Source organism: Hemiscyllium ocellatum, chromosome 4 (assembly GCF_020745735.1).
Source record: "Hemiscyllium ocellatum isolate sHemOce1 chromosome 4, sHemOce1.pat.X.cur, whole genome shotgun sequence".
NCBI classification, from domain to species: domain Eukaryota; kingdom Metazoa; phylum Chordata; class Chondrichthyes; order Orectolobiformes; family Hemiscylliidae; genus Hemiscyllium; species Hemiscyllium ocellatum.
In genome coordinates, this window is record NC_083404.1 from 75,568,754 (window position 1) to 75,595,336 (window position 26,583).

Here is a 26,583-nt window from a genome sequence, read left to right on the forward strand (position 1 = left end):
TCTGTGCTGATTCTTCTGGCATTTATAGTGGTTTGTGTCTGCCACTTCCGGTTGTCAGTTGCTGTCTGCTATACCGGCCACTGCAGCGGACAGCAACTGACAACCGGATGCGGCAGAGACCACTATAAATGCTGGAGGAATCAGCACAGAAGCCCTTCACAGGAGGCTCCCAAGCACTGAAGATGTCACCTAGAAAGGAGACAAAACGTTTGCAGCAAAAACTCCCAGCTCGGCGAACAGAACCACAGCAACGAGCACCCGAGCTACAAATCTTCTCACAAACTTTGATCATACTCCTTTGTTTTAATCTTATGCCTACCTTATGATTTCTTTTATCGTGTCTCTTTCCTATTTCTTAATCCTAAATTTTAATTGCTTAATGTGATAGGACCAATAATCTTATCATCCACTAAGGTCCTACCTATTACCGGACTGTTTACAATCTCATCAACTTAGAGAGCAAAACTATCTTGAATTTGAAGGTGCTTGAAGGGAATCAAAAAAAAAATGTAGCAGTGTTACCTCCTTGAGCTTTAGGTTGTCATTTATTACTCTCATCTGTTCTCTTTTGAAATTTGTGATTCAGTTACTCCTAGTGGACAAGCATTGTAGGCTCCAACAGTACCCTTCACTGGAATTTTTAAAATCTTGCTCTTGTAGAAAAGATTTTGAATTGATGACACTCCATCACTGATGTCTTCCTTATATTTTATAGAACATCTCCACTCAACCTGACATTTATCTTCCTATGCCACTGCAGAAGTATTGCTACTATCTGAGGATTGGATTTTGACAGATGAATTGCAACACTGACATGATTGGGTTAAGAGAATTCCTTGGGAATCTTCCCATCTGCATTCTATTAACATATTAGACAGAGCAAGTGCCAAGTAATGAATGTAGTCGAAAGTCCTGGCAAGTCCATGTTTGAGGGTCCAATTCAAGTTAATAAAAAAAAACTTGCAGCGATGGAGTGCGAAATGCTTTGACAAGTCATCTCATTAAAGTAATTTTGAAAATCAGAATAGAAATACATGTTTAGCACATTTGAAGCAAAGATTGGTGGAGATCTGAACATTGATAATTATCTAGAAATATGTAGCATTTTATTGTGTTTGTTTGTGTATATCACACTTTTTATTTTGGATATGTTGCTAAAGAGTGACATTGACTGGCAAGATAAGATTTACTGACACCACAACACTATATGCAGACTGCAAGTAGAGCCTACAAAATATTTTAACCAATAAAACCTAAAATTTAGAATATGGATTAAGAACAGAAAAAGACACCATAAAACAACGGTAACTAAAGGAAATACAGTCGGACAAAGTAGCATCACGATTAAAATAGGCACATTGAAACAGTGCCTGAGTTTCTCTCTTTAGGTCATTTGGTACTAATGACAAATTGTGGTGCAGCAACAAGGATAGATAACTGGAAGTAATTTTGTGAAGATGTGTTCACAGCAAGAAAACTCAACTAATGCATACTAAGATTGAATGCTAAAAGTTCCATATGTAGGCGATAAGATAAATTTGAGGTACTTGAAATTGCAAGCACAAAAGAAAGTTTTGGTTTAAAAAACAAGTAACACCAAGGAAAGGTGTATTTTGGATATTTCATCAAAGCTGAAAAGCCACAAAGTGGAGTGTAAAGTGGAATGGGGTTAGTAAATGATTGATGTCTTTGCTAACAAGCAGCAGCATCTGCTGACTCATTCAAGAGTCTTCAAATCCTAAATATTTCTACCCCTCCACGCCCTGCATTATGGAATTATTAAGCTTATATTTTTTCCTTGCTTTTCTTCTGAAAGCATAATTTCACTTCCTTTTTCTTTGTAACTATAATCACGCTGCCAATTTCACTTTGTCCTGTAGAAGTCTTTTAGTCTTCAATGTACCCTGAATACCCTACATTTCATTGTGAAATAAATTTAAATATATCTAAAGCTTGTTTTTATTTTTTTGTGGGATGTGGGTGTCACTGGTTAGCTATCTTTTGTTGCCTTTGAGAGGGTGTTAAGCTGCCATCTTGAACAGCTGTAGTCCATCTACTGTATGTAGACCCTCAATTATGTTAGTGAGAGTTCCAGGATTTCGATCCGTGGCACTGAAGGAATGGCGATCTGTTTCAAAGTTAGGATGGTGAATTGCTTGGAGTGGAACTTACAGGTGTTCCCATGTATCTGCTGCCCTTGTTCTTCCATCTCGAAGTTATTTGGAAGTACATCTTGCAGGTGGTACAAGCTGCTGCTGCTGACTTGGTGGTGAAGGGAGTGGATGCTTATAGATTTGATGCCAATCAAATGGATTGATTTGTCCTAGATTATGTCAAGCACAGCATTGTTGCACTCCAGACAATTGGGCAGTCAGGAGTGAGTTACTGTCTGCTAGTATTCCTAGCCCTTGACCTGCTATTGCAACCATTATTATGTGTGGAACCTAATGGAACTCTACCTTTTTTTGAGGGAGGGATCAAAATGGGGAATTAACGGTGGGTTAGCCTGACATTGGTGGGAAAAATGCTGGAACTGTGCAGGAACAGAATTGGTCCTAGTCAGCATGGATTCATGAAGGGGAAATCATGCTTGACAAATCTAGAATTTTTTGAGGATATGACTGGTAAAGTACAGTCTTTTGAAGCAGTGGATGTTGTTTATCTAGACGTCCAAAAGACCTTTGACATCTTCCACAGAAGAGATTAGTGTGGAAAATTAAAGCTCTGTTAACTGAGGTAATGTATTGACGTGGATAGAGAACTGGTTGCAAACAGGAAGGTGAGAGTTGGAATAAATGGGTCCTTTTCAGAATGGTAGACAGTAACAAGTGGGGTGCTGCAGGGTTCAGTGCTAGGAGCTTAGCTGTTTACAATATAAATTAGCAAATTGGGTGAAGGAATTGGAAACAATATCTCCAGATTTGCAGAGGGCACTAAGCTGGTTGGCAGTGTGTGCTGTTAAGAGTTTGTTGAGTGGCTGCAGGGGGACTTAGACTGGCTGGCTGAGTGGGCATATATTTGGCAAATGGAATATAATTTGGATAAATGTGAGGTTATCCACTTTGATGACAAACAGGAAGGCAAATTATTATCAGGTGGCAGTTTAGGAAAAGGTGAGATGCAACGAGATCTGTGTATCATGGTAGAATGGTCACTGAAGGTTAGCGTGCTAGTGGAACAGGCACTGAGGAAACCTACAGGCATGCTTTCCTTCAGAGCAAGAGAATTTGAGTATCAGAGTTGGTGAGGCCATACCTTGAGTATTTGTCCAGTTTTATTTGGAAGTACATCTTGTAGGTGGTACAAGCTGCTGCTGCTGAGTTGGTGGTGAAGGGAGTGGTTGCTTATAGATTTGATGCCAATCAAATGGATTGATTTGTCCTAGATTGTTAAGCACAGCATTGTTGCACTCCAGACAATTGGGCAGTCAGTGAGTTACTGTTTGCTAGTATTCCTAGCCCTTGACCTGCTCTTGCAACCATTATTATGTGGCTTGTTCAGCTTAATCTGAGGTGCTGGGGCCATACAGAACTGTACTCCAGTAAACTGCAACCTCCTGGCTCAGCAGATCCCCCATTCAAACATTATGATCAGATGAGGGGATTAACCTTGATTCAATAGAGACTGCAGGAGACAGTGGTGAATTGCAACTTTCCTGAGTGTTGATAGTGGAGAAATCAGTGATAGTAAGGCCATCATGTTTGATAGCATCACCAGGTTGACATTGCCTTCTGCAGTCACCATTGAATCAAGGTTAGTCTCCTCATTGAATAATGTTTAAGTAGGGGATCTGCAGATTATTGGAGTACAGTTCTGCTGTTAATGGCCCTAGCACCTTGTGAATGCCCAGTCTTGAGCTGCTAGATCGATTTGAAGTCTGTCTCATTAGCAAGGTGATAATGCTACACAATATGATGGAGGGTATTTTCACTGTGGAGGTGGGATTTTGTGTTCACGAGGATTATGCAGTGGTCACTCTTCCTGATATTGCCATGGACTGATATATCTGCAACAGATGAGTGAAGATGAGGTTAAGTATGTTTTTCCCTATTTGTGATTACTTGCCACCTGATGCAGACTCTGTTTCACAGATCCTTTAGGACCCGAGTGGCTCTATAAGTAGTGCTGCTGCCAAGCCACTCTTGGCCTTGAAATCTCCCACCCACAGCACATTCTACACTGCCCATTCTCTGTGCTTCCTCTAAGTGTTGTTCAATGTGCGCTGTTCTGATTCATCAGCTGAGGGAAGTAGGTATGTGATCATCAGCAAGAAATGTTTTGTTTCTTGTCTTCGGGTTAAACACATGTTATTCATGGAGTCTGGATTCAATTTTGAGAATTCCCAGATCAACCCTATCCCAACAGTATACCACTGTGCCACCACCTCTGCTGGATATGACAGGTCACAACCAGGAATGCTAATGGTGGTGTCTGGGAAGTTGTCTGAGGTATGTTTCTGTGAACAATTAACTAGTCAGGCTGGTACCTGACTGGTCTGAGACAGCTCTCCTAGTTTTGACATTAGTGGAGTGCATTGCAGGGCCAACAGGACTGTCATTGTTACAGTTGTGTATGGTGCTTAGGTTAATGCCAAGTGTTTTGTCCTGTCTCATTTCTTTAGGACTTAATTGATACAACGCTTGCTGGCCTTTTCAAAAGGCAGTTTAGAGTCTACTACATTGCTGTGGCTCTGGAGTTGCATGTAGTAGAATGGCAGATTTCTTTCTCTGAAGCACTTGAGTGAACCTGATGAGCTGTTCTGACTATCAGAGTCATTGTTTGATTCTTCATTCCAGATTTGTTTTTTATTGAATTCAAATTCCACTATCTGCTGTGGTAGGATTTTGAACCCAGGTCCTAAGAACATTAGCTGAATTTCTGGATTAATAGTCTAGTGATAACATCAATGGATATTCATGCATGTGATGAATGCACTTTATAGTAATTGAGTCATTGAGGTTGTAGTGGCTGTTCCTAAGTTAGGGAGGGGCTGGTTTAGTGGACATTGCCAGTTAAAAACAGGAACACCACCTATTAGTGCAAGTTATTACATGGGCTAGCTCTATGGAAATGGAATCTGCTCCATGTCAAAGAAACTAAGAAACAGTTGACAGTTGTTCAGCCCCATTTTCCTCCATTCCCATGTCAGAGGTACTGCGTAGTGGCTGATCATGGTTTTGTGACCCCAACTTTTAAAGATGGCTGCCTGCCATTCCAATTTTCAGTCTAAATTGGGTGAGTTAGGTTGAGAGTTGGGCTGGTGACTAGGCAAGAGGCTGCCTCATGCTCAACTAATTGATTTTCAATAGTACATGTTTTGATTTTTTTTAATAAATGTAAGAAGTTTTGCTTTGAATCCATTTTGGTTGCATTATACACTTCAGGAAAGTCTGGCAAAGATCAGATTAAAAGGTTCATAATTGCTTTGTCTGGATTATTGTCTTGGGTTATTATTTCATACCAATGGCAAGAAAATGATGTAGGATGTGAATAGACATGTTAGTTAAAGGAGACACACGATTCAGAAATATGAGCTGATAAAATAGTTTGATTCAATTTTTCTGCAGCATTTTAGATTCAAACTTCAGTTCTGTTTTGATTTCCAGTTCAGTACAGGGGAGGGTTGCTCACTGGGTTGAAAAGCCATTCTGAACAGATTTTTACTTGTTTTAGATCAAAGATTCTATTTGATAATGTGTCAAGAATTATTTCAAATTTTTCTTTTCACTCCCACTCCTACCCAACACAGCATTATAGCTGTTATAAACAACAAATGTGGCTTCCAGCTGCAGTATCAGATGATCTTCTCCTTCTGGTTACTGGCCTTCAGTCCACAACTGTGTGAATATCTGCGCAGATTGAACATCGTTCCAGCCCTATCAGATATTCTTCAGGAATCTGTGAAAGAAAAGGTTACCAGAATTATTCTGGCAACATTTAGGGTATGTATGCAAATCATTTTAATAGATTGCAGCCTTGTCACTGAATTCCAGTAATTTTTATTGTTAAACATTATCTGGAATGGCTATGGAATATATATCTTCTCGTGGTTGATCAGGTAGTTAACATCAGATTGTTGAAGCCTTTTAAAAAAATTTCACAATTTGAAGTTAAGATTCGTTCCAGAAGTGTGGTGTTCATTTCATTGAGCTTGTCTGCATAGGTTGTCATTTTTTGGATAAGCTGGTGCTGAAACCTTGTTCTATCTATTGTAGTTCAGTGCTAACATTTATTGATGATATTATAAATACAGTGCAGGTGTGAAAACAATGGCATCGATCATTTTATAGCATTCTGTGGATTCTGAGAGTTCCAGTGGACTATAGGGTAGCTAATGGAACTCTACCTTTTTTTGAGGGAGGGATCAAAATGGGGAATTAACGGTGGGTTAGCCTGACATTGGTGGGAAAAATGCTGGAATTGTGCAGGAACAGAATTGGTCCTAGTCCGCATGGATTCATGAAGGGGAAATCATGCTTGACAAATCTAGAATTTTTTGAGGATATGACTGGTAAAGTACAGTCTTTTGAAGCAGTGGATGTTGTTTATCTAGACGTCCAAAAGACCTTTGACATCTTCCACAGAAGAGATTAGTGTGGAAAATTAAAGCTCTGTTAACTGAGGTAATGTATTGACGTGGATAGAGAACTGGTTGGCAAACAGGAAGGTGAGAGTTGGAATAAATGGGTCCTTCTCAGAATGGTAGACAGTAACAAGTCGGGTGCTGCAGGGTTCAGTGCTAGGAGCTTAGCTGTTTACAATATAAATTAGCAAATTGGGTGAAGGAATTGGAAACAATATCTCCAGATTTGCAGAGGGCACTAAGCTGGTTGGCAGAGTGTGCTGTTAAGAGTTTGTTGAGTGGCTGCAGGGGGACGTGGACTGGCTGGCTGATTGGGCATATATTTGGCAAATGGAATATAATTTGGATAAATGTGAGGTTATCCACTTTGATGACAAACAGGAAGGCAAATTATCATCAGGTGGCAGTTTAGGAAAAGGTGAGATGCAACGAGATCTGTGTATCATGGTAGAATGGTAACTGAAGGTTAGCGTGCTGGTGGAACAGGCACTGAGGAAACCTACAGGCATGCTTTCCTTCAGAGCAAGAGAATTTGAGTATCAGAGTTGGTGAGGCCATACCTTGAGTATTTGTCCAGTTTTGGCCTTCTAGTCTGAGGAAGGGCATTCTTGCTGTTGACTGAGTCTAGCGAAGGTTCACCAGACTGATTCTGGGATGGCAGGACTGACATGAGCAAAGACTGGATTGACTGGACTTATAATCTCTGGAATTTAGAAGAATGAGTGGTGGTTCATCATAGAAACATACAAAATCCTGATGAGCCTGAACAGGCTAGATTGGGAAGAATGTTACCAATGTTTGGGAAGCCCAAGGGCTAAGTCATTTAGGACAGAAGAAGAATTTATTCAGTGGATTGTGAACCTGTGGTAGATGCTGTTTGGGTCAGTTCCTTAGATATATTCAAGAGGCAGCTGGACATGGCTCTTGCGGCTAAAGGGGTCAAGGGGTATGGGGGAGGGGGCAGGAATGAGATACTGAGATTCAATGATCATGTTGAATGGTGGTGCAGACTCGAACAGCCGAATGGCTACTCCTGCACCTGTTTTGTTTCCTGTTTGTTTCATGAAGATCTTGAACTTTTGTAAAGCCATATTTTTTTGTCCCTGCTTCACAGTTAGATGTGCTTTTGGTTTATAATGGTAACATTATAACCTTTTTTAAATTTCATTTTTGGCTTTTTTTAAGACTTAAGTTCTTTTATATCTTTGGTAGTTTCATTGGGTAGTTCTCAACTCCACAATTTCATAAGTCATAGAGTCATTATCTGCAACAAACTTTGTTTGAGCCAGCATGCTCGATAAACCTGCAAAAAATTATAAACCCACAAATACAGTAAATCTTACTGTATTATTCAGTATAATGAGACTGTAGGTTTTATTTATCTCCATGTAAACCATCGAATGGCTGCATGAAATCTCAATAGTATGTTCCATTTTGAGTCAATTTCTCCTCAAATACTCCAATCTACTGTGAAGACCAAATAGTCAGTTGAGGGTGAGAATGAAAAGGTTCTCTGTCAGTAAATTTTACTTAAGGCAAAATAGCATTATTATTTGTGATTTATGCTGTGAATAAAGAAATAGTGTGTATGTCCCTTGCATTACATTTCTATTACTTACTGTGCATTTTTACATTGATTATGTGGATTTGATTATCCACAGTATTTGATTAACTAGCGCATTCCTGGCCCCATAGGTGCCAGTTATTAAACTGCTGTATTTTCACCTTAATTTGGGAAATTGTTTTCTAACTCCAGTAACTGTTTCAATATGTTTCTTTTATGTTTCCACTTTTAAGATCTCCCTTCAAAAGTAGTAAAACACCATGAAATGTCTCTTTTCGGTTTTAATTTTGCTTGATTTTAAATTAACAAGTCAATAACCTAATGGTGACACCATGCTTAAACTCTATCAAACTGTACACTATGTATTCCATAAGCCATTTTAAGCCTGCAATCTTTAACCACCTTTAAACGTCAGTCATAACCAGTTAACAACATTCACCTGGACATGTCCGCAGTCTCCCATTTAAAAGTTTTAATCACAATTAATATTAAGCTATTATCAGTACCTGAGGAAATATGGTTGCTACAACAATAAGCAGAATTTGTAGTCATTGTAAAATGTGTTGACTTACATGCTTCCAATAGAAACTTTTGGAGGTGTCATTGGACTGGAGTGGCCAAGTCAGAAATCTCGCAATGTGTCATCGTCCAACAGGTTTATTGAATTCACAATCAAATTTTCCACTTTGGGTGCAGTTGAAAGTCTGGGTACATTGGGCCTACAATTTATTTGGTTTGGACCCTGTCCTCCACCTTCTTAAGCAATTGGGTCCTGCACTAATGCATAGTGGCAGCAGTGTGTACTATCTGCATGGTGCACCTCACTAAAGTTGCTTTTGGCAGCACATTTTCAAAGTCTTGGCATATACCACGTAGAAGATGAAGATCAATAGAGCCATGAGAATACTACCATTAGCAAGTTTGCCATCCCTACTTAGAACTATGGCTCTGCACCTGCATTGCTATCTCAAAATCATTAAACTACTTTATCAGCAGTGGTGAAAGTGCTCCTACCTTACAGGGCTGCAGCAGTTAAGGGAGCTCATGATCACCTTTGAGAGCACGTATGGTTGGGCAACACATTTATTTACTTGCTGACAATGCTGACATCTAATGAAAGAAAAATCCTCACTGACTCAAGCTGACATTTTAGAATTTACTGAAATTGTCATTTTAAATTTAATACTGTCTTGGTATAATTTGCCATATGATACTTTTTACAAAGCAGCATGTTCTTCACTTGACTGTGAACAGCATGAGCACCCCATTGATATGCAAATGTGCTGGAGGCAAAATTCTGAATATCTGTCATGCAAAATTTGCACCACCTTGAGGAATAGGACAATCTGTCTAAAGGTAGATTTTTTTTTTTAAAAAATTTTTCATAATATCTGTTGAGCTTTCATAACTGGGCATCTCTGACAGATTTTAGATTTCAAAAGTGGTGTGTATTCAAAACTGAATAAATTGTAGGCTGCTTATGGAATTGAGGGATATGATAGAACAAGTGAAAGGAGATGATGTAAAAATTCACCGTGGTCTTAATAATGGTGAAGAGTACTCTTAAGATGTTTGTAGTGTTTTTGTTTTCATGTTAATTGTTTTAATATTTCAGGAACAAATTATTTTCTATGTGATAGACCATTAATGAAAACAATTGACATTTTGATTACTAAATGGACCTCTTTCCAATTTACATTGGAATTTGATACTAATCGATAATCACAATCAAGTTGATTTTACAGATACTAAACTGAGTGGAGCACTGAATTGGCTTGAAGTTCAAAATAAGTTGAATTAGAAACGACCAAGCTTTTTGATATGTCTGGCTGTTCAATGCAAAACATTGGTCTTGTGTAAGCCACATATAAATTAATTTAACTCCACCTTACATATGCGTATGCAAACATCTTGGTGTTGAGGATTTACGCACTAACCAGGAGCAGCCCTTTCATAACCTATAGGACCACAAACTTTGCTGTTCAGCGTACCCAAATAGAAACTTATGAATTGACGTATGCAACTTCTGAAATAGATGCATCATTTTAGTGAGTGGAACTGTGACAAAACAAAATTTATGCATGAATAGCTACATACAAAGAAAATATTAAAAATATTTCGTAGTGCTAACACAAACTGGAAATTCAAGATCTAGCTGCTAACAAACGTTTGTGTCATGATAAAATATTTTAAGATAATTTGATACCTGGGAGAGTTATTTTCAACTTTTAACTTTTAATATTAAATGTGATAAATTTGCATTGTGCAAAAGATTATATGGTTTGATTGCAATCAATCAATCTTGATTGTTATGTTTTATACCAGTTATGTTTTCCTGTACCTACACAAATCCAGTAATTGCAAAACTTTCATCATGATCCATTGACAAGTGATTGTTATTTCAGTTAAATATGAAATTATTTTCACAAAAGGAGTGCGTTCCCTTGTTCCCTTTTGACAGATCATCTTTGCTTTTGAAAAATTTTTAAACAAGTGAAATATGTCTTTAAGATTTCTAAAATTAATATTGGATGAGGGGTTGACTCATGAAGTCATAATTATGTCCCTTGTGAAGGATGTGGCTAATTCAGGAGATGTGTATCGAGAGAGTGACCGGGCTTATAGCCTTTTGTTCCGGTGTCATTAGCAATATCTAGATTGCTAATCTAATGTTAAATGCTTATAGAATGGGCACAAGTACACACATTTTTTTGTAATTCCTTGTATTTATCATGTGCATTTGCAGCATATAGTTTTGATTTGATTTTCTTTTTAAAAATTAAAGTAAAATTTTGAACACTCTTTTAACAGAACCTTCTGGAAAAATCTGCAGAAAGAGAAACTCATCAAGAATATGCACTTGCTATGATTCAGTGCAAAGTCCTTAAACAGTTGGAGAACCTTGAACAGCAAAAATATGATGATGAAGACATTGCTGATGACATTAAATTCCTTTTGGAAAAGCTTGGAGAGAGTGTCCAAGATCTTAGGTTAGATATGGTGGTACCCATCATTGTCTTTTTTTTTAATTTAAAAAACATAGTCCAAACAATCATGTGATTATTATTTGTGGAATGCCTGGATTGTGACTGACCTGAATGCTCATTTGATGTATTTTTGTGAATGTTATTCCTACGTAACCTTTGAACCTGCCCTACTAGAGCTGATTTTATTATGGCAATAAGTGGAGAAGTTGTTGAATTATGGAACATATATTTATAACATTAAAGGAAAAACATTTAAAATTTATACTCTAATTCTCATTAGAAGCTGTAGAAGCATTAAGTACAAAAGCACAAAACTTTGAATAATTTTATACAAAACTCTTAACCTGCTTCAACTGGAATATTGTGCCCAATTCTGGGTTCTGACCTTTAGGAAGGATAAGAAGATATCAGTGTGTGTGGAAATTAGGTGGCTTTGAGTTGCTTTGCTTTTTGTGGACAAGACTTTTCTGGGCAACTTTTGTGATGTTGAGAGATGCTGGTGTTGCAGCTGTAGTGAAACAGCTTGAGAATGGAGGTTGGCAAACGTGTTGCCACTGTTTAAGAAGGGTGGTAAAGACAAGCCAGGGAACTATAGACCGGTGAGCCTGACATCGGTGGTGGGCAAGTTGCTGGAGGGAATCCTGAGGGACAGGATGTACATGTATGTGGAAAGGCAAGGACTGATTCGGGATAGTTGACATGGATTTGTGCGTGGGAAATCATGTCTCACAAACTTGATTGAGTTTTTTGAAGAAGTAACAAAGAAGATTGATGAGGGCAGAGCAGTAGATGTGATCTATATGGACTTCAGTAAGGTGTTTGACAAGGTTCCCCATGGGAGACAGATTAGCAAGGTTAGATCTCATGGAATACAGGGAAAACTAGCCATTTGGATACAGAACTGGCTCAAAGGTAGAAGATAGGGGGGTGGTGGTGGTGTTGTTTTTCAGACTGGAGGCCTGTGACCAGTGGAGTGCCATAAGGATTGGTGCTGGGTCCTCTACTTTTTGTCATTTACATTAAATGATTTGGATGTGAGCATAAGAGGTACAGTTAGTAAGTTTGCAGATGACACCAAAATTGGAGGTGTAGTGGACAGTAAAGAGGGTTACCTCGGATTACCACAGGATCTGGACCAGATGGGCCAATGGGCTGAGACGTGGCAGATGGAATTTAATTCAGATAAATACGAGGTGCTGCATTTTGGAAAAACAAATCTTAGCAGGACTTATACACTTAATAGTAAGGTCCTAGGGAGTGTTGCTGAACAAAGCGACCTTGGAGTGCAGGTTCATAGCTTCTTGAAAGTGGAGTCGCAAGTAGATAGGATAGTGAAGAAGGTGTTTGGTATGCTTTCCTTTATTGGTCAGAGTATTGAGTATAGGAGTTGGAAGATCATGTTGCAGCTGTACAGGACATTGGTTAGGCCACTGTTGGAATATTGCGTACAGTTTTGGTCTCCTTCCCATCGGAAAGATGTTGTGAAACTTGAAAGGGTTCAGAAAAGATTTACATGGATGTTGCCAGGGTTGGAGGATTTGAGCTATAGGGAGAGGCTGAACAGGCTGGGGCTGTTTTTTCCCTGGAGCGTCGGAGGCTGAGGGTTGATCATAAAGGTTGATCATATCTACCTGCAACTCCACTTTCAAGGAGCTATGAACCTGCACTCCAAGGTATCTTTGTTTAGCAACACTCCCTATGACCTTACCATTAAGTGTATAAGTCCTGCTAAGATTTGCTTCCCCAAAATGCAGCACCTCACATTTATTTGAATTAAACTCAATCTGCCACATCGCAGCCCATTGGCCCATCTGATCAATATCCTGTTGATCTGAGGTAACTCTCTTCACTGTCCACTACACCTCCAATTTTGGTGTCATCTGCAAACTTCCTATCTCTTATGCTCACATCCAAATCATTTATGTAAATAAGAAAAAGTAGAGGATCCAGCACCGATCCTTATGGCACTCCACTGGTCACAGGCCTCCAGTCTGAAAAACAACCCTCCATCACCACCCTCTGAGGTACATGGATGGGAAGTGTTTGGAAGGATATGAGTAAAAAGTGAGGTCTGCAGATGCTGGAGATCAGAGCTGAAAATGTGTTGCTGGTTAAAGCACAGCAGGTTAGGCAGCATCCAAGGAATTTCCTGTTCCTTGGATGCTGCCTAACCGGCTGTGCTTTAACCAGCAACACATTTTCAGTTTGGAAGGATATGGACCAAATGGGGGCGATTGGAATTAGCTGATGAGCACCATGGTCAGCATGGACAAGTTTGGGCATAAGGGCCTGTTTCCATACTGTTACTCTAACTGTCTGACTCCGAGGTTAAAGAACATAGAACGGTACAGCACTGTACAGGCCCTTCAAGCCCTTAGTGTTGTGACGAAGGGCCTGTACTGTGCTGTACTGTTCCAAGTTCTTTAACCTCTGGGTCTAAGAGAAGATAGGACAATGAAGGTTAGTCTTATATGTGCCTATCCAAGAGTTGCTTAAATGTTGCTAATATATCTGACTCTACTACCATTGTTGGCACTGGATTCCACTCACCTACCACTCTGTGTAAAGAACCTACCTCTGACGTTTTCCCTAAACCTTCCTCCCGTTACTTTAAAATTCCTCATCATAGCTATTTCCACCCTGGGGGAAAAGTCTCTGGCTCTCCACTCTATCTATGCCTCTCATCATCTTGTACACCTCTGTCACCCCTCATCATTCTTCGCTCCAATGAGAAAAGCCTTAGCTCCCTTAACCTTTCTTGATAAGGCATGCCCTCTTGTCCAGGCAGCATCCTGGTAAATCTTCTCTGCACTCTGTTTCCACATCTTTCCTATAATGAGGCGACCAGAACTGAACACAATTTTCCAAGTGTGGTCTAACCAGGGCTCTGTAGAGCTGCATTATTACCTCGTGGCTCTTAAACTCAAGCCAACACACCATGTGCCACCTTAACAACCCTATCAACCATGGTGGCAACTTTGAGGGCTTTATGGACATGGACCCCGAGATCCTACTATTGCTGCATGCTGCCAAGAATCCTGCCTTTAATTGTGTTCTGCATTCAATCACTTAACACTTCACACTTTTCCAATTTGAACTCCATCTGCCTCTTATCAACCCAGTTCTTCATCCTGTCAATGTCTCATTGCAACTTAGAACAGCACTCAACACTACCCACAACTCCTCCAACCTGTGTCATCGGCAAATTTCCTAACCCACCCTTCCACTTCATCATCCAGGTCATTTATAAAAATCTTAGAGCAGAGGTCCTGATCCTTGCAGAGCACCACTGGTCATAGAGCTCCAGGCTGAATACTTTCCATCTATCATCACCCTTTGTTTCCTATAGGCAAGACAATTCTGTATCCAGACAGCTAGATTTCCCTGTATCCCATGCCCCCTTCCTTTCTGAATGAGCCTACCATGGAGAACCTTATCAAACACTTGGCTAAAATCTAGCTATGCCACATACACTGCTCTGTTGCCTTCAACGTATTTTGTCACATCCTTAAAGAATTCAGTAACGTTTTGTGAGGCATCAGCTGCCCCTCTCAAAGCCATGATGACAAGGTCTAATCAAACTATGATTTTCCAAGTATTCATAAATCCTGTCTCTCAGAATTCTCTCCAGTACTTTGTCCACCTCTGACACAAGATCAGGTGATCTGTAATTCTCTTTCCCAGTCTGTTTCGCTTCAATCCACCATTGATCTAACTAACATTCTAGATTGGGCGATGTAGAGGCCATGGTCCCAGTAGCTACTTTTAGATTGTTTTCCTGGTGCCACCTCTACTCCGATCTGAGGATGGTTGAATCCACTGCCCAATCCAAGACACTGTTATCAATGGATTGGACACTTGCAAAACCCAACTGCCGCTCGGTTCCTGATTTCAGGCTCCTATCCTGGGAGGAGCAAGATAAATTATAACCAACCATGATCCCAGTCTCCTCCGTAGCAATGGCTTTATTGTGCTGCCTTTGAGTCTTTCTCTGAGACTCCAGCATTTTCCAGGCATCCAATTATAGGCCGAGGAGTGCAGCTTATTCTATCAATTTCTGAGGAGCTAATGCCACTATTTTCCATTCCTTTTCCATTGCTGTTTCGATTCGTGGAAGAGCCCACAGTAGCCTCCTGATTCAAGTGAAATATTTACAGAAGGAGTTTGGGGTAAGGTGCAACATCTGGAGTGACTTTGAGATTGACCAGGGTTGAAGCTGGTGGTAGAAATGGAAAAGGGGCAGGGCTGAGACATCTCTGGTTGGCCTTGGGGCCTGAGGAGGGCTGGGTGAAGATGGCAGGACATGAGTTAATGTTTTGAGGGTGGGTAGATTAAGAGGGGTGTGATTTTGTTGGGAAATTATTATATTTGCAAAATACATTTGAAATAGATTTCATGGTACAAGTTGATCAGCGATTTGCAAATTTAATCATGTTGCAAATGCTACAATATTGCTTTATTTTGTTTTTGCTGGTGTTAACACTAACTATGTTAAATCTTTAAATGTGGACTTGTCATTTTAAGACCTCATGGAACTGCATTTGGTCCAGTGTTGCACAGCAGGAAAAATAATTCCACCCATGTCAAATGGCCTAGAAGCACTTGTGTTTTACAACAAATCTTAAAAAGTGCTGTAGTGCCATAATTCCTTTTCATAAAACACTTTTTTCAGACCTTTTGGTCTTCACCAGTCATTTCATCTATTACTGAAATGTAACCTCTTTTGCATATATATGCTATTTCTATCTTCCACTCTGGTTATCTTTTGATTTGATTTATTGTAGTCCAATGTACCCAAGTACAGTTTTTGCAAGCAGTACAGGCAGGTCATAGCAAGCAGGAACATACAGATCACAGGGCTCTGAGAGCTAGGCATACAAGGTTATGGCTGCACAGGAGGTCTGCAAAGCAAAGTCAACATTAGCAAGATCAACATTATTTGAAGTTTGAGAGGTCCATTCAGCTGTTTAATAACAGCAAGGAAGAAGCTATTCTTGAACCGGGTGTGTGTGTGTGTGTGTGTGTTTGTGTATCTTTGCCTGATGAGGTTAGAAGAGAGCATTACTGGGGTGGGAGGGGTCTTTTTACCGTTGGCAGTCATTTCGCAGCTATGGAAAATGTAGATGGAGTCCATGGTTGGGAGGTTGGCTTCTGTAATGGTCTGGGCCATGCACACAGCCTTCTGTAATTTCGTCCAGTCCTGGGCAGAACAGTTGCTTTACTAGGTCATTTCAGATGTGCATCTGTAAAAGTTGGTAAGGGTCCTCATGGATGCACCACATATCCTAAACTGCCTGCGGAAGACGTGTGTTGCTGTGCAGCCTTGACTTACATCTACTTGTTGGTTATCATCTCTCCCAGGAACTTGACACTCTTGACCCCCTTTACCTTAGCTCTGTTGTAGATAGGGACGTGTTCTCATCCTTCCTGAAGTCAATGATCAGTTCTTTTGTTTCTCTGACATCGAGAGAGATTGTTATCATTCACCACGACACCAAACACTTTATCTCCTTTCTGTATTCTGACTTATCATTGTTTGATATCCATCCTACATGGTGGTGTGGTCAGCAAACTAGTAGATAGTGTTTGTTTGAAATTTGGCTAAACAAGTTGTGGGTCTACAGGGAATATAGTAGATGGCTGAGAATGCATTCTTGCAGGGTGCCTATGTTCAGGATTATCATGGAGAAGGTGCTGTTGTCTATCTTTGCTGATTACAGTCTGTGTCAGGAAGCTGAGGATCCAGTTGCAGAGAGCAGAGCTGAGACCTAGGCCTCTGAGTGCTGAGATTAGTCTGGTAGGGATTATGATATTGAGGATGGAGTTCTGATGGATGAGTAGGAGCCTAATATTGTTTACTTTTCATAACTTAGAAATAAGTTATGAACTGTTTTGTACTTTAGCCTGTGTAAAATGAAAAAAGATTCTTAACTAGTCAACCAAAATCCTTTTCCCCTTCCGGGTTTAATAACATTGAAGTGTAATACAAAATATTTAAGTTCTGGCTCAAAGCTGCCTTATGCTATCCTAACCAGTTGATTTATAAGCTTTAAAATATATTTTTGCATATTTTAACATCTTTCAAAACTGTTCTAAAGGACTGTGACTGGACCCAAAACATTAATGTTGATTTCCACCCACAGATGCTGCCAGATCTGCTGAGTTTTCCAGCAATTTGTTTTTGTTTGATTTTCAGCATTTGCAGTTTTTTTTTAATACCTATTTAAGGCCTGATTGTAGTTTGAAGCTTATCTTGGAGGTGAGGTGGGATTGCAAGTAGTCTTGTTAAATCTCGAGTAGTTGCATGAGGGAGGGATTGTGATGATTAGAGAGCTATATTTTTGAAGGGTACGGAGGCCAATGATTGTGGCTTCTGAATTAATTAGATGACAGTCTTATCCTTTAATCTGACTGGATGTCAAGCAAATACCTGAAGTTTTCTCATTTGAGGCAGAATTTCACTATGAACATGAATCATACTGCCCACCAACAGTTCCCTGTTCAGTTGACTAGCACTCTTGCAATCCCATCCGAAGTGCAGAAGAGCAATGGAGTATACTTCAATGACATGCCCTTGCGATGTGAAGAGTCGGAAAATGCTAACTACGCCAAAGATAGCATTCACTAGTTGCTGTAAATAACAGCATATAAACAGACACCATTTTTTACAGCCTCAATAAATCCTCTTTTTGCGTGGGTTATAAGACACTGGAACAGACGTAGGCCATCAGCACTCGGGATCTTCTCCAGTTAGATCTTGATTGATCTGGTAATCCTCAACTGTAGTTTCCTGCCTTTTGCCCAGATCCCTCTGTTTTCTTATTGATTTTAAAAATCAATCTCAGCTTTGAATATGTACTTTTACAGTCCTCTCTAGAAAGGAGTTCGACAGGTTCACTACCCTCCTGAGAGAAGAAATTCTTCCTGATTTTTGCTCTAACTGGTTGCCCTCTTATTCTGAGATTATATCCTCTGACCTGAGACTTTGGACACAGAGAAACAACCTCTCCATACTGTAGTATCTGGTTGCCTAAAAATCTTGAATGTTTTAGGAATGCCTCTTCTCATTCTTCTAAATTCTAGTGGGTACCTTTGTAACCATCTCCATCTTTCCTCACAAGACAATCCCTCCAATATCTGGGATTAATCTTCTGAACCTTCTCTGGAATGCCTCAGATGCCTCTGCCTTTAGATAAGTGGATTGTTCACTATTTCAGCTGTGGTATAATTAGTGTTTTTCTTAGTTTCAACAAGATTTTCCCTATTGCTAAACTCCGTCGCCTTTGCAATAAAAGCAATAAGTACTAGCTTAGTCAAAAAGTTCCATTTGCCTTCCCTATATCTGCTGAATTTATATGCTAGCTTTTTGTGACTAATGCATGTGGACTCCCAAATCCCACTGTTGCAGCTTTCTGCAGTTTTTCTCCACTTAAATAATATCAGTCCTGTTTCTTGTCTCCTCGTCACCACGTTATATTCTATCTGCCAAGTTGTTGTCCATTCGCTTAACCTGTCTGTACCTCTGCAGACTGTTCTCCTCTCCCACTTGCCTTCCCACCTATTTTTGTCTTCTGCCAAATTGGGAATTATTGCACTACCTCATCCAATTTTATTATAAGTGCTATAAATAGTTGTGGCTGCAGCAGTGTTCCTTGTGGCACTCCTAGTTACAGCTACTCTGAAAACGTCCCTCCATATCCGACTCTGCCTTCTGTTATTTAACTAGTCCTCTAACTGTACTAATGTACTACCCCAACGCCATGGGTTCTTAAGTTGCCTAACATGTGGTAACTAATCAAATACGTCCTGGAATCCAACTGTATTACATCTACCGCTTCCCCTTTATATACCTTCCTTGTTACCACCACAAAGAATTCTAATAAATTTGTCAGCCATTATTTCCCCTTTTGTGAAGCTCTGCTTGATTAAAATACGCATTTTTAATTGCTCTGCTATTTCATCCTCTGTAATAGACTCTCTTTTTCAGTGAAAAATGTTAAACTGGTTATGATTATCTCCATTTTGTTTTATTTCCTTTCCCTCTGAAAGAAAGGTGTTACATTGACAGTTTTCCAATTGTCCCACACTTATCCAGAATCTAAGGATTGCTACTAGTGTAACCATTATCTCTGTAGCAGCTACTAGGATGTATCCATCAAGTTCAAGGGGCTTATTGATCTTTAGCATCATTAATTTTGCTTGTACTTCTTGAGTAGTTGTATTTATTTCCTCCTTTTTGCCCCTTACTACTTTTAGTATATTTGGAATGCTGTTTGTCTTTTACCATGAAAACTAATGCAAAGTATTTAGTGAATACCTCTGCCATTGCCTGGTTCCCCATTTTTATTTCCTGTGCCTCGTTCTCTAAAGGGCCAATGCTCTCTTTGGTCCCTTGCTCTCTTCCTTTTATATCCTTGGTTTATAAATTGCAAGCCTTCTCTATTTTGGCCACACAACACAATAGTGGTCAGACTCAATTTTCAACCTAAAATGCCTAACTTAACCTACACCTTAATAGTAAGCTGTGTTACAAAGATGCATGGGATTTTAAGGCACATCTACTGTTAGATGAATAGTGTTATTTCACGATGATGACCATCCATATGAACAATTTACTTGCATGTAAGACCACTCTTCTATTTGTAGGGTTTTTTGAAACTCAGGAGTTCACCTGTACTTAGCATGTAAGTCGTCTGAGCAGGAAGACTCAACTATCCAAAGAATCATTTGAAATAGAGTTCACAAGTTTGCTCGGCTCCCAGTGGCCTCCAGTTACAGCATTACCAAGATATCCGAATTTTTTTTTAAAATATAGGCAGTTCTGCTATAATGCGTCTTTTGTTAGCACGAATTGTAATGAGATTGCGAATAAGGAATGCTGTTTCTACAGATGGGAACCTTTAAAGTGTGTCAGCTGTAATGCGTAAGTTGTTTGTATTGCACAATTTTTGTATAGTGCAGGCTCGCTCAAGAATGCAACTATAGTATTCTGGAAGAACAGCCTGTATGAGAAGTGCTAGTAGTATTTATGAAGGTATTAAAATGGTAGTGGTTCCATCAGAAAAGAAAACTGCTCCATTTGAAAACAAAGGATGGGAGGTCTATGCCAATTGCAGTAAAGTTTTGAGATGGGTAAAACATTACTTATGTTGCATGGAAGACACTTGCCAAGGAAGTTGTAGATAATATTATGATCACAGGTCTGTACCCTGAAGTAATGTAGACGCTTGGAACACGTAATTCCAAAGTGCTTTTAAAGATGCCTGCAACCAAAATGGCTGTCTATAAATTAAGTGAAATATAATTCCTATAACCCTGTATTTACTACCTAACTTGCACATCTTTGGACTGTGGGAGGATACCAGAGCATCCAAAGGAAGCCTGTGCAGATACAGGGAGAACATGCAAACTCCACACAGACAGTTGCCCTGGTTCAAAAACAGAAATTGCTGTAAAAGCGCAGGAGGTCTGGCAACATCAGTAAAGAGAAATCAGAGTTAACATTTTGGGTTCCTTGGAGCAGGTTACCGGACCTGAAACATTAACTCTGATTGCTCTTCACAGATGTTGCCAGACCTGCTGTGCTTTTTGTTTCAGCAATTTTTTGTTTCCAATTTACAACATCTGCTGTTTTTATTTAGTCGTCCTGTTCCCTGGCGCTGAGAGGTATCAGTACTAACTGCAGAGCCACCGTACTACTCCTTGGAAGAATACATAAGAACAAGGGTTAAAACATTTTGAGCTTCAAAGGTCACAGTTGAAGAGCTATTCCCTGGTCATTACTGTTGCTGATCGCGATTCTCTCACTGTGTGCTAGGATCAGTCTGCAAAACCTTTTTACATTGGCAGTCAAGTCAAGTCAAAAAACACTGGTAGTTTCCATTACAATGGCTACAATGTTCAACTAATTGCTCTTGAGCAACTCAGACTGATCCATACATATTTCTTAAACTTATCTTTTTGATCCTGTTTCTTATTTAGTATTGAGTTACTAATTCATTTCGCATTTAGTAGGTGGTAAACTTTGTTCACATAAAAGCTTGGTTAAATGGGATGCTTTGAAAAGAAAGCCATTTATGCTTGGTACGAAAGAACATGAAAGGAAAGCATAGAATTAAAAAAACTAAGGAATGTTAAAAATAAAGGAAAAGGTATTAAGATAGCTTTCTTGGAAAAGCAGGAAGTCAGCTCTGTACAGGAACAAATTTAGGCAGCTATGAAACTTAAAAAATTAGTCATTAAGGAGGAACAAAAGCCTTTGACAGATCACTTCAAACTTAAAGTACCACAAGAAAAGACAGTAAGGGTTTGAATAGAGTTTACTGATCAAGCAAATGAGGTGGAGAACCATGAGAAATGGGGTTAAGACATAAAACAGGCAGTAATCTGGTTTAAACAAGGACATGAAGTGATGAGTAAGCGACTAAATTTTTGAGGAAATCAACACTTAATGTCATCACCCAAGTCAGTATAAGGGCAGTTTCGTTATTGCTATTCTAGTAATGTGATCAGTCAACAAAAGACTAACAAGTTCATCATAAGCACAGCAGGGATGTGGGGAGGACGTCATGTTCATCAGCAGGAATTTGATTGACATGTTTAATGGACAAAGACTGTAAAAATGCTAAACATTGCCATTTTCAGAATAGTCCGAGAGCATGAGGTTGGTCAGTGCTGGTACTGCCATTTTAAGGTTTTAGAACCTCTACTAGATTAGGGCTTGGTATCTTGTTACTCTGTAACTGTGATACTGGAATAAAAGTTTAAATAAATATGCTATACCTTTTAACGGACTGCTTGTAGGAATTTTATTCCAAGCAATTGAATGACTCAAGGAAAGAATCTGAGAATGTTGAGTTGACTTCATTATGGAGTCCACCCTTATCCACTGATTGAGATGTCGTTGTTGGACTGGGGTGTACAAAGTTAAAAATCTCACAATACCAGCTTATAGTCCAACAGGTTTAATTGGAAGCACACTAGCTTTCAGAGCACCACTCCTTCATCCAACTATGACCTGATGAAGGAGCGGTGCTCCAAAAGAGAGTGTGCTTCCAATTAAACCTGTTGGACTATAAGCTGGAGTTGTGATTTTTAACCTTATCCACTGAAGCTGTCTGGGAGCCTTCGACAATGGGAAAGGTATTCACAAAGGAAGTTTGTTTAAAATAAAACGTGACCAATGGAGGGAGGTAGATGAATAAAGAAAGGGAGCCAAGTAATCCCCCAACCCCTCGCTATAGAATTGATGATTTGGTTTATCTCCTGAAACTACAAAAATTAGGAAACCTTGCCCAGAGTTTGGATATATCAATTGATTTGGCAGAACTGGGTATTGAAGGAAATTAGCAATACTATTACATTACTTGCCATAAGCAAAGCACCATGTGCTGATGCTATATCACGTGAATTCATCAAGAATGAAAAACCAGGTTCCTGCTGTTTCTGCACAAGCTTCTGCCTCCTGGAAAATCATAACCACTGTTGCAACATCCCCTTGCTGAGCGTCGTGGGACATGGATTTGCCTATGTTCCCCTCCTTGGATTCTAGATCCTGACTGAATGCATCTTCAGAATCTGAATGTAGTTTTGGAGCTAAAAGACCTACAATTAACATGAGCGCCTCATACCAACTGTAAAAGCAGGGTCATAAAAGAAAGAGATAACCTTCTGTTTTCTTCATCAGTTTCACCAAGGGATTCACCCATAACTTAAGATTGTTTTCTAATATTCTTTGGGCTGATGGCTAAGCGAGCACTTATTGTCCATTCCTCCTTGCCCTTGAGAAGGTGGTGTGCTTTTTGAAATGTGGTCTGTTTTGTGAAGGTGGACTCAATATTATTAGGGAGGGAGTTTGAGTTTTGACCGAATGGCAGTGAATGAATGATAGATGATTGTAGTTAGTGGTTTAGAAAATGCTTGTGGGAGCCTTCGTGAATTATATAGTTTAGTTTATAGATGGTAGAAATTGTTGCTACTTAGTGGTGGGAATGTGTGTTTGTGGATGTGGTGCCAATCATTGCAGGTTGCTCTACCCTGGATGGTATTAAGCTTCTTTTGAAGGAACTGCATTCATCCAGGTGGGTAGGCAGTATGCCATCACTCTCCTGTCTTGTGCTCTGCGTTTGGATATGCTTTGTGGAGTCAAGAGTTATTATTTCCATGATTCCAATTCTCTGGCCTGTTCATGTATTAAATAGTTAGTCCAATTCAATTTCTGAAGTGCTGTTTGATAGAACTATTGATGACATCTTTTATCAAGTTACTGATTTTTTTTTCTATATATTAGACTGAAGCCATAATTGACTGTTTGTATCTATCCTGTTGATTGTGTGTGGGGCAGAACTGGCAGTTTTATACATTGTCATGTGGACCTTCGTATTGTAACAGCACTGGAAGAGCTCGCTGAGAAGAGTGGCACATTCAGGAGTACAGGTTTTCTGGACTGTTCCTGAAATGTTGTGAAGTTTTATGAACATTCCAGTACCAGTGTTTCCAGCTGTTTCTTGATCTTGTGGTGAGAGTTGAACTGATTGAAGACTAGCATCTAGAAGTGGCTCAGTGGTTAGCACTACTGCCTCACAGCACCAGGGTCCCAGGTTCGATTCCAGCCTTGACTGTTTGTGTGGCATTTGTACATTCTCCCCATGTCTGCATGGGTTTCCTCTGGGTGCTCCGGTTTCCTCCCACAGTCCAAAGATGTGCAGGTTAGGTGAATTAGCCATGCTAAATTGCCCATAGTGTTAGGTGCAGTAGTCAGAGGGAAATGGGTCTGGAGGGCCGGTGTGGACTGGTTGGGCCGAAGGGCCTGTTTCCACACTGTAGGGAATCTAATCCTTTCTGGCTAAAGGTTTTTGTAAATGCATCAGCCATATCTTTTACGCTGATCTATGTACCCCATGAATGACAGTGGGGACATTTATGGTGTCACTGCATCCAGTAAGTAACCTAATTGTCCAATACCATTCGGAGTTGGATGTGGCAGCACTTTAGTCTGATTTGGTTTTGGAATCTCACTTTTGTTTGCTGTTTTGGCTTGTATTCCTGTTCTGTAGATTCATTAGATTAACGCCTAACCTTTAAGTATACTTGGTGCTGTTGCTGGCATGTCCTCCTCAAGTATGTTTTCCTAGCTTATTTCTTTCTCAGGTTGGTTGGTGTTGGTGTGGGTGTCCCAGAAAACGTTATCTGAAACGTTCCACAAGTAGGCGGCCTGTCTATCCAATGTAGAAGAGGCCACATCAGGTGCAGCGGATGCAGTAAATGATGTGTGTGGAGGTGCAGGTGAATTTGTGATGGATATGGAAGGATTCCTCATAGTCCCACAACCCCGCACCGGAAGGTGGACTGTTCCACATATCCGACGAAGAGGCAGGCATAGCTGGGGCCTATACGGGTGCCCATGGCTACTCCTTTGGTTTGGAGGAAGTGGGAGGATTGGAAAGAGAAGTTGTTCAGGGTGAGGACCAGTTCAGTCGGTCGAAGGAGGGTGTCAGTGGAAGGGTACTGGTTGGTTCGGTGGAAAAGGAAGAAGTGGAGGGCTTTGAGGCCTTCGTGATGGGGAATGGAGGTGTATAGGGACTGGATGTCCATGGTGAAGATACGGCATTGTGGGCCGGGGAAGTGAAAATCATGGAGGAGGTGGCAGGCGTGGGTGGTGTCCCGAACATAGGTGGGGAGTTCTTGGACTAAGGGGGACAGGACAGTGTTGAGGTATGCAGAGATGAGATCGGTGGGGCAGGAGCAGGCTGAGACAATGGGTCGGCCGGGGCAGGCAGGTTTGTGGATTTTAGACAGGAGGTAGAAAGGGGCAGTGTGGGGGTTGTGGCTCTGAGGTTGGAGCGGTGGATGGGAGATCCCCTGAGGTGATGAGGTTATGGATGGTCTGGGAGATGATTTGGTGGTGGGAGGTGGGGTCATGGTCAAGGGGGCAGTAGGAGGTGGTGTCCGTGAGCTGGCATTTAGCCTCAGCAATATAAAGATTGTTGCGCCAAACTACCACCGAGCCTCCCTTGTCTGCACGTTGAGAGTGAGAGGTTGGAGTGGGTGAGAGGGGTGGACAGGTTGAGACAGTCAATGTCGCGATGGCAGTTGGCTATGAAGAGATAGAGGGCGAGTAAGAGGCCAGCACGGGGTGTCCAGGTGGATGGGGTGTGTTGGAGGCGGGAGAAGGGGTCGTCAGAGGGTGGACGGGAGTCCTGATTGAAGAAGTAGGCACGGAGGCGAAGGCAGCGGAAGAATTGTTCGATGTCTCGCCACGTGTTGAACTCGTTAATCCGGAAGCGTAGGGGGATGAAGGTGAGGCCTCTGCTCAGGACTGATCTTTCATCCTCTGGGAGGTCTGGAGGGATGGTGAAAAAACAACAGGGCTGGGAGCTAGGACCGGGCGCGGGGGTGGAGACCCATGCGGTGTGGTCGTTGTGCAGGTGAGTGACATCACTTGGGGTGGCAGTAGACGTGGCGGCGGCAACTTGGGGCGGAAGCGGCTGTGCCGACGGCAGAAAGTGTTGATCCCGATCGTTGTGGACCCTGCGGAGGCCGCAAATCTGTCGGCGATGGTCGTCTTGCCGATCGTGGAGGCGGTTGTCTGGGCGGCGATCGCGGAGGCTGCAAGATCAGTGGAGGCGGAAGTGATGTCATGGTTCGTGGCAGCGGTTGCATTCTTCTTTGTTCCTGTCATGTGCCTTCTTCCATGCCAAAATAAAGAAATAGCTGTTCAACCTTGCATACCTGAAATCTAACCTAAAGCAGTGCCAGTTCTCAGAAGTTTTTTTAAAATTGAATTGAATTTAATTTATTTTCACATGTACCGAGGCACAGTGAGAAGTTTTGTCTTGCAAGCAATATAGGCAGATCACATAGTTAAGTAGCATGGTTAAGTAAATAATAGGTAAATAGCGGCTAAAACACAGATGCAGGCGAATGTTAAGAGTTTGAGAGTCCATTCGGTATTCTAACAACAGTAGGGTAGAAACTGTTACGAAACCGGCTGGTGCGTGTGTTCAGGCTTCTGTACCTTCTCCCCGATGGTAGAGGTTGTAGAAAAACATATACGAGGGTGGGTAAATCTCTGAAAATGCTGGCGGTCTTTCCTTGATAGCGAGCCTACTAGATGGATTCTATAGATGGGAGGTTGGCCTTTTGACTTTTCCAGGCCAGTTCCCCACACTCTAACCGTCTCCGATCGTGAATGGTACAGTTGCTGTACCAGGTAGTGATATATCTAGACCGAATACTCTCAATGGCGCACCTATAAAAGTTGGCAAGGGTATTCTCCATCATGCCAAATTTCCTCAGCTGCCAGAGGAAGAGGAGATGTTGGGCCTTTGTGACCAGTGCATCCACATGGAGTCCAAGAAAGCTTGTAGTGGATGAACACTTCCAGGAGCTTAACACTCTCTGCACTCGTTCCACTTCTGTGCTGTTAATGTGTAGGGGGGGCATAAGTA

The 26,583-nt window shown here is 40.8% G+C and overlaps 1 protein-coding gene across 3 annotated transcripts in view; it reads left to right on the forward strand.

Annotated features, from left to right (window-relative positions):
• Window positions 1–26,583, forward strand: part of atp6v1h (ATPase H+ transporting V1 subunit H) — a 128,912-nt gene that overhangs the window by 74,885 nt on the left and 27,444 nt on the right. For all 3 annotated transcript variants that reach the window (XM_060824336.1, XM_060824337.1, XM_060824341.1), the window contains 2 exons: window positions 5,750–5,942; window positions 10,959–11,137. In XM_060824336.1, coding sequence (XP_060680319.1) covers window positions 5,750–5,942; window positions 10,959–11,137 — 372 coding nt within the window. The remainder of the gene's footprint in view (window positions 1–5,749; window positions 5,943–10,958; window positions 11,138–26,583) is intronic.